This window comes from Oncorhynchus clarkii, chromosome 6 (genome assembly GCF_045791955.1).
Source record: "Oncorhynchus clarkii lewisi isolate Uvic-CL-2024 chromosome 6, UVic_Ocla_1.0, whole genome shotgun sequence".
Taxonomy (NCBI): Eukaryota; Metazoa; Chordata; class Actinopteri; order Salmoniformes; family Salmonidae; genus Oncorhynchus; species Oncorhynchus clarkii.
In genome coordinates this window covers 18,192,469-18,201,124 of record NC_092152.1, presented here as the reverse complement: position 1 = coordinate 18,201,124, position 8,656 = coordinate 18,192,469, and the positions used below count along the sequence as shown (strand labels likewise).

Sequence of the window (8,656 nt, the reverse complement as noted above, 5' to 3'; positions counted from 1 at the left end):
ATGGTCAGTCAATCAGGAAAATTTCAAGGACTTTGAAAGTTTCTTCAAGGGCAGTCTGATTTATTTAGAATTCAAGGCGCACTTAACCAACATGGCTACCACAGCATTCTGCAGCGATACGCCATCCCATCTGGTTTACCCTTAGTGGGACTATAATTTGTTTTTCAACAGGTCAATGACCCAACACACCTCCAGGCTGTGTAAGGGCTATTTGACCAAGGAGAGTGATTGAATGCTGAATCAGATGACCTGGCCTCCACAATCACCTGACTTCACTCAACCCAATTGAGATGGTTTGGGATAAGTTTGATCGCAGAGTGAAGGAAAATCAACCAACATGTGCTCAGCATATGTGGGAACTCCTTCAAGACTTTTGGAAAAGCATTCCAAGAGTGCAGAGATGTCATCAAGGCAAAAGGGTGGCTACTTAAAATATATTGCTTTGTTAAACACTTTTGGTTACTAAATGATTCCATGTGTATTATTTCATAGTTGATGTCTTCACTATTATTCTACAATGTAGAAAATAGTAAAAGAAAAACCCTTGAATGAGAACGTGTGTCAACTTTTGACTGGTACTGTGTATATATATATATTTTTCCAGTGATTTTAATATAAATATATATAACTTAAAAACAACATGTTGAGGCTTCTTGCAGTCAATTTGCAGTCTACAAATTATTAGTATTTATGTTCCGGCCCCCTGAAAATGTACTCAACAAAAAAATAGTCCTGCAGCTGAATCTAGTTGATGATCCCTGGTGTAACCTAACTATGGAATTCTAATGTATAATTTAATATGATTCCAGCAAGTGTAGGAAGGAATGTTGGGAGATTTGGAACTGACTTGAACCATCTCATCTGTGCACATTTGCGCATCCCTGCAATGCCAATGTGCCTCCCCTGTGTTATTGCTTCCATTTTGAAATGCATCTACAGCTATCTATGCCTATTTCATATCAACACTTATTCAGGGGGGGGCAAATGATGCTCTTCACCAGCAATATGTTGTTTGTATTGAATTCTAGTGATATATTTTTGGAAACATCTAAGATGGTAGACAGGGTGCCATATTTGCTTGTGTACTAGAACAGTGTTAGTGCTGTGACCATAGCTAGATCTGCAGCTTATTAATATTTTTTCCTCTTCCGTGTGTTTTTGTGCTCCATTTCGTAATGCTACTAATTTTTTATTAAATGTGCAACTAATTGGATAGGATTGTAGATATCCCCTGTAGATATCTCCTCTACAATTCTGCCAGCGGGTGGTCGTCATTATTAGCAGATGGTTCAGAGCTGTGTTATACTGTACTTGAAATGTGATCAAGGAAATGTCCCTCTGTGCTTCTCTTGTTCTGAATGGACTTTCAATAGGTGTCAGTCCGTTTTTTTTTTTATAAAAGTAATTTATAATTAACCTTCTCATGTTGCATTTGTGATAATGTAGTTATTCTGTCTATTAATGACCAAGTAATTGTTTGTTATATTCTTGTGTGATGTGCTTCGTCCATGAGAGCAGAAAAATGTGCAAAGAAAGGAACAGTGATTTATTTTAATGAAACAATTTACAATTAAATCAAAAAAGATTATATAAACATAAAACCCAAGATTGTAACGCTATCCCTTACACACCATTTTGTAAAACTCTACAACTACTTTCTGCAACTGACGAGCATGGTGTTGGAATACTTGATAAGTTCTAAACGCATTAAGATTAACTTTTTGTACAAATGTGTATAAAAACACATGATTGTGCTGTGTCTTTTTTGGCCTCACAGGATCGTCATGTCCAGGCTGATCGGGGTCTGCTACGAATCTATGAGAGGAAGACAGTATGAATATGGGACAAAACTAATCAAGTGCTTTAGCAATTAAGAGCAAACATGGTAAGATATCAATCCAAATCAACCGCAATAGGCTTATACACTGAACAAAAATATAAATGCAACATGTAAAGTGTTGGTCCCATGTTTCATGAGCTGCAATAAGATGCTAGAAATTTTCCATATGCACAAAAGCGACTCAATTTGTGCACAAATTTCTCCTTAGACAAGATAATCCATCCACCTGATAGGTGTGGCATATCAAGAAGCTGATTAAACAGCATGATATTTACACAAAATAGTGGTTGTCACACAACACAATGCCACAGATGTCTCAAGTTGAGGGAGCGTGCAATTGTCATGCTGACTGCAGGAATGTCCACCAGAGCTGTTACAGAAGATTTAATGATAATTTCTCTACCATAAGCCGCCTCCCAACGTCAATTGAAAGAATTTGGCAGTACGTCCAACCGGCCTCAACTGCAGACCACGTGTATGGCGTGGTGGTGGGGTTATGATATGGGCAGGCATAAGCTACGGACAACGAACACAATTGCATTAATCCGCCACCATCACTTCATGTTTCAGCATGATAATGCACGGCCCCATGTCGCAAGGATCTGTACACAATTCATGGAAGCTGAAAATGTCCCAGTTCTTCCATGGCCTGCATACTCACCAGACATGTCACAAATTGAGCTGTTTTTGAGATGCTCTGGATCTGGATCTGTACGACAGTGTCATGACTTGCCTTTTGGGTGAGGATCATAGCTGACAGAAATATGAAACTATTTGTGAGTAGATGTAATGTGATGTTAGCCTTCTAAATGAGAGAATTGTTTTTCATAGGAAGTCTTAACCACTCAGTCACCACACCGACGTGAGCACAGACATTACCCCCCGAGTGCTTAAATAGGACTCGTGACAAAATGTATATTAGGCCAGCGAGACCGACAGTGTGAGCTGAAAGGTACGGAATGGCTAGAAACTCAGAAACTTTTAACAGAGAAGAAAATCTCTACAAGACCAGAGAGCATGGAGCTGTGGCTACATGTTGCAATGGTTAGACAATAGAGACCCCTGAACAAGGCAGTTAACCCACTGTTCCTAGGCCATCATTGTAAATAAGAATTTGTTTTTAACTGACTTGCCTAGTTAAATAAAAAATATATTTTAAAAAAAGAGACCAAGCAGGTGGACGGTGTGAACCGGACGTCACGAATCTTTAGACTCTATAGACCAGCTACCAGCAGCGCCAGCGGAATATGTTACAAATGGTTAAGAAATCTACAAAACTAAAGACAACACATTCACAGTCTGCTGCTGTATATGTAAAATAGTCTAGGAAACTCGACCGAAGACAAGAAACAAAGAACAATTTCCTCTCACCACTCTATTCTAAGGAACAGAGCTGCTGAACAAGCTACGACTAAAAAGGAGGGGGGATCTCTGGTGGACAACCAGACTTTCTGTCAACTGACTCTTCAGAAAATGGACCGGCGATTTCAACACAGAGACAACAAAGGCATACAATCGTAAATATGTACATTGCAATTATTTTCGAATGAGCAGCCAGCCGTTCATGTGCATAGTATTTCCATGAGCATAGTTATCAGCTCTATGTACAATAGTGAAGTCCTTTGTCTTTTCTCCCACTTTCTTACATTCCCCTCCCTTTTCATTCTGTGTAACAAGCCATCATAACGGTTTAGTCCACTAGGGACCTTTCATTGCATTGTGTTAGTAACCAATAACTATACCGTGTGTTTATGTAATTCGGTGTGATTATTTAGTTAGTAAATAAATAATTACGCCAATTTGTGTATCGCTAATTCATCATGGAGACTAGGGTTTGTGCAGATTTGAAGTCAACAGTGTTCAGAATGAGACTGATAGAAGGTAACAGTTAATTAATGAAAACGTAAGAGATCTATAAGAGTTCATTCGGAAAACGGTAACTCGTTAAATAAACTTTTTCTGTGGTGCCCAAAGATTGCTAATGAGTTTTAATGGTTGCGATGATTCATTTAAACAACGTAATAATTAAACATAGTTAATTGATTTGATAAAACAATTGTCATAACATTAATGATAGCCAAGACACGACAACAGGGTGTTGCAGTTCCCGCCAATATCCAGCAACTTCGCAAAGGCATTGAAGAGAAGTGGGAAAACATTCTACAGGCCACAATCAACAGCCCAATCAACTCCATGCAAAGATGTGTTGCGCTGCATGAGGCAAATGGTGGTCACACCAGATAGACTGGTTTTCTGATCCACGCCCCTATAATTTTAAGGTACTGTATCTGTGACCAACATATTCATATCTGTATTCCCAGTCATGTGAAATCCATAGATTCAGCCCTAATGAATATATTTAAATGTACTGATTTCCTTATATGAACTGTAACTCAGTAAAAATTGTTGCATGTTGCGTTTATTTTTGTTCAGTATATTTTCCAAATGAATTGTTATCTGTATAGCTGCCAGGTAAAAATGTTGATATTGTGTGCCCAAATGAACAGGACCGTGGTTCAGTACCTTGTCCTGGTAGCCCTGCTGGGCCATTCTATGAGTCTCCAGCCTCAGCTCCTCCTCCTGCAGCCTCAGGGCCTCCCTCTCCACCTCCTCCATCTGCTCCCTCTGTCGCTGCTCTTCCCACTGCTCCCGACGCCGCTGCTCTACCTGCAGGGGAGAGAGAACAATGAGCCACAGACAGCTTCATCCTCTAACCCATGTCAACAACTGACCCAGGTCAACACAGGCTGTTCAAGGCCTTTCATACATCCTTTTAGAATTGGAGTTTGAAGGCCCCCGCCAACCTGTGCATTGATCTCCTGCATCCGAGCCGTCCTGTGACCCTCGTCCTCCTCCCTCTCTTGGCGTCTGGTCTGCCGCTCCAGCTCTAGCTCTTCGATCAGCTCCTCGCGCCTCCTCAGAGACTCCTCCTGAGCCTGACGGTTCTTCCGCATCTTGACATCCAGCTGCTGCTGTCTGCCTGCCAGAACCTTCCAGGGAGAAAAGGAGACGCTTGGATTCTCTAGTCTTCTGTAGATACAAAGACGCAAGCTTGGCACTCCTTGGTGTGTTGCTCATGTCCTACCCTCCCTTCCCCTCAGACCCACTCACCTCCTGCATAAGCCTCTCCCTGGCTCTCCTCTCCTTCTCCCACTCTGCCTCCCGCTTCTCCCAAACACGCTGGGCCTCCTCCCTGACAAGACCAATAATTTAACTTGTACAATACAAACGCAGATCTCCACCCCATAGTCAGACCTAGACTGGCAGGGGGAGTCATGATAGTATTGGTTCTACTGACCGGTACAGGACATCAAACTCTGCCTCCCTCTCCCTCTCCAGCTGGAGCTGCTCTTCAATGACGTGCTTCATCCAGGCGGCATCCGCCACTGCCCTCTCCCGCCGAACGCTTTCCAGACGCTGGTCCTCCTGCTCCCCCTCCAGCAGGGCTGCCAGAATCTTGCGGTCCGCTTCCTGGTGAACGACACAGGCATTGCAAGCAGTGGTCACTGGTGAAGGGTGTATCAATTCACATACAGCCGAGCAATTAAAAAAACAAGCGGACAAACCAGCTCCTCCTGCACCTGCTGGGCTCTCCTCTTCAGTTGGGCGCGGTACTGGCGGGTCAAGAATCGCCTGAGAAAGGAAACAGTTTGATCAAACCACAAAACAACAACTACTGGACATGAGGCAGTTTTTCAGTCCAGATGGTTTATTTATAGTTTTCATCCTTGACTGAACTCTTCCAATGGGAGAGTCACTTACCCCATTTCAGATTTCTTGTGGCACTCCTCCACCTTCCTTCTCTCCTCCTCCAGCTTCTCCACCTCCCAGCGCTGGGACAGCAGGGCCTCCTGCTCCTTCTTCAGACACCTGGCCTGAGAAACAGAGATAGCATAGGGGCTCAGTCACACTACCAGCATTTACAGTGCAATTCCAAATTAGGCTTATGCGGGACTACCAGGTCTTACCAACAGGCTGCCAATACCAGAAATCATTCGTCCTCACCAGTATCAAACAAACGACTGCCCGCCACCCCCATGAATCTGAAATGTTGCTTACCCCATGGACTGTATCCACGTGTTGTTTTTGTTGTATTTTGCTTGTGATTTATATTGTTGTATGTATTTACGCAGTATGTGGTGATGCTGTTGAGTTTGAGATGAGATGCAAGACAAATTTTCTGAAATGGACAAATTATTATTAATATGTCGTCTGACTGGTCTCCATAGTCTTGCTTTACTCAATGCACTACACCATGTACAGTGCTTCTTATGGTTTAACAGTACCATTTTCCTCCTTTGCAGAACTAAAGTGTCCAGAGACTGAACGACAGCTGCTTGCTTACCTCTTCCTCCCGGAGCTTGAGCTCTTCCATCTGTTTGCGGAGCTCCTTGGCTCTCTCCCTGTCCTCTCCTCTTCTTCTCTCCTCTGCCTGCTTCATCCTCTGCAGCGCCTCCCGTCGACTCGTCTCGTATTCGTTCTCAAAGCGCCTCTTCTCCTCCTGGGCTGCCTCCTCATGCTGCAGGTTTCAATGCAGGGATTACTTTGGATTACCACTTCATTGTCTTTCGATGATAATCAGTTTAAGATATGTCTACTCTATTTGTCTTATTTTGAATAAGCATTGGATATCCACACATTTAAGGAATGTCTTATTTTTCACCCTGAGTAAAGAGTAGTCTAATTGGAGTTTATTTCCATAAAATAATACTGTACTCACAGATGAAAGAATGCTCTTTAAATACTAATGACCATCTTGAAATTAAATACTCAAACCTGAGTTAAAGCGCACTAACTGAAGTGAACTAAACCCTGCGACAAAAAGGTAATACTGGCTGTAGCATTGAGCGCATACCTGTTTTTTCACCAAGGTCTGTGTCTGCCATTGGCTCACCACATGATCTTTATGTAAAGTTGACTCGACCTATAGACACAAACAGTTCAATCAGGATTCGATACACAGACGAGATGGAACAATTGCATCACAAGCCCTTTGGTTTCCAGATCAAGTGTACTATACAGTTGTACTATACAGCACTTAGTCACCAGTGTTGTGTTCATTATGCACCAAATGGACTGAAACGGGAAGGACTTGTCCAATAAGAAACACATGTTGTTGTGACGAACAGTCAAGGGCTAGTCATGGCATCCTAAACCTCCAATTCGTCAGCCACTAACCTTCTGCAACTCAGGGTTGTTTTTCTTCCAGTGCTCCCTCAACAGCTCTTCTGCTAGCTGTGTGGTGGAATAGTAAAACAACAAAAATCATATGTCAATGGTCATGCGCTCTGCCAGCTCAGTGCTCGTGTATCTTATTTGTTTTTGAGGAATAAACCGGATGAGGTTGGTGCCTCTATACCTTCTTCCTTCGTTCCTCTCGGCCTGAGCGGAGGTCTTCGATCTTGTCCACCAGTTGCCTAGTCAGTGTGCTCCTGTCAGGGACAACATCCCGTAACTCAGCCTCAAGCTGGTCCCGCTCCTTCTGGAGCAGGGTCCTGAGACGCTCCCTGCGCTTCTCCAGACTCACCACCTTCTCCTCTTTCAGTCTCTCTTTGTGGTATGCTGACATACTGATGGATGGGAGAGAAAGGAGATAAGCCATTAACTAGTGATAATGGTTTTCAAGTATCATCCATTAGATCTACTGATGGTGTTCTTATCATTGTTGAACTATTGCCACTACAAGAAAAGTTGGATCAATACTAGATACGACTGGAGAATCAGGACATTTTTTAAGCATGAAATTAGTTATAGCCTAATTCCCATCATAGTATCTCAGTCAATTATCCGTTTCTGAAGTACAAACAATACAGCCCTTGAGAATTAGGCCTACCTCTCCTGGTATGATTGACGAGAACTCCAGTGTGCCTGCTTACTGCTTACAACGTTCTGTTGTCTGTAGTACTTCGAGTTCATCTCCCATTGCTGCCGCCAACATGCCTCCTGTTCCCGCTGCCGGCAGTGCCGCACCATTTGTCTTTCCAGAGAACGAACTCGACTAGGCCAGTGGGCAGAGAGGGTTGGTAGAGCCATATAGATCTAGATGGGAAAACTCTATTCAGTTACCTATTTAGAAACGGATCCAACTGCTTCTGTTAGACAAAAGCAATGGACGAAGCCGTTACTTGCTAGCTACAGTAGATAGCGTAGCTAGCTAGATTCAAAATGTGACGCCATCAGTAAAGTCCTAACAAAAGTTAGCTAGCGTAAAGTGCTAATCGACATTTGTCTTTACAAAAGTACTTTTTGCATCATATTGCTTACCAGTCAACGTTCCCTCTCCAAAATATAATTTCAAAGTTATGTTAGTTTGCGGCTGGAGAAAATCCTTAGATTTCTCTCTTCCCGTTTCGCTTAGTAACCAAATCCCTTCCTAGTTACACTACGGAGATTCACAAGGGTCAAACAGCTCGATGAGTAGGGCATTGTAATGATGAATGCATTTTTTTCTTCTCACATTTATTTAACCAGGTAGGTCAGTTGAGAACAAGTTCTCATTTACAACTGCGACCTGACCAAGATAAAGCAAAGCAGTGCGACAAAAATAACAACACAGTTACACATAAACACAATAGGGGGAAAAAATGAAAAATCAATGTACAGTGTGCAAATGTAGAAGAGTAGGGAGGTAGGCAATAGAGGCGAAATAATTACAATTTAGCATTAACACTGGAGTGATAGATGAGCAGATGATGATGTGCAAGTAGAGATACTGGGGTGAAAAAGAGCAAGAGGGTAAGTAATAATATGGGGATGAGGTAGTTGGGTGTGCTATTTACAGATTGGCCGTGTACAGGTACAGTGATCGGTAAGCTG

At 42.6% G+C, this 8,656-nt stretch overlaps 1 protein-coding gene across 1 annotated transcript; it reads right to left on the bottom strand.

Moving 5' to 3' along the window:
* Window positions 1–1,525: 1,525 nt before the first annotated feature.
* On the bottom strand, window positions 1,526–8,211 carry LOC139410691 (trichoplein, keratin filament binding). The gene is made up of 13 exons (XM_071156101.1): window positions 8,105–8,211; window positions 7,674–7,879; window positions 7,200–7,410; window positions 7,019–7,075; window positions 6,696–6,764; window positions 6,186–6,359; window positions 5,603–5,715; window positions 5,407–5,473; window positions 5,139–5,311; window positions 4,952–5,033; window positions 4,645–4,830; window positions 4,364–4,507; window positions 1,526–1,815 (listed from the first exon to the last, which is right to left on the bottom strand). Exons 2-13 carry the CDS (start codon window positions 7,871–7,873, stop codon window positions 1,783–1,785), a joined length of 1,509 nt encoding a protein of 502 aa, XP_071012202.1. The 5' UTR covers window positions 7,874–7,879; window positions 8,105–8,211; the 3' UTR covers window positions 1,526–1,782.
* Between the last annotated feature and the right edge of the window lie 445 nt (window positions 8,212–8,656).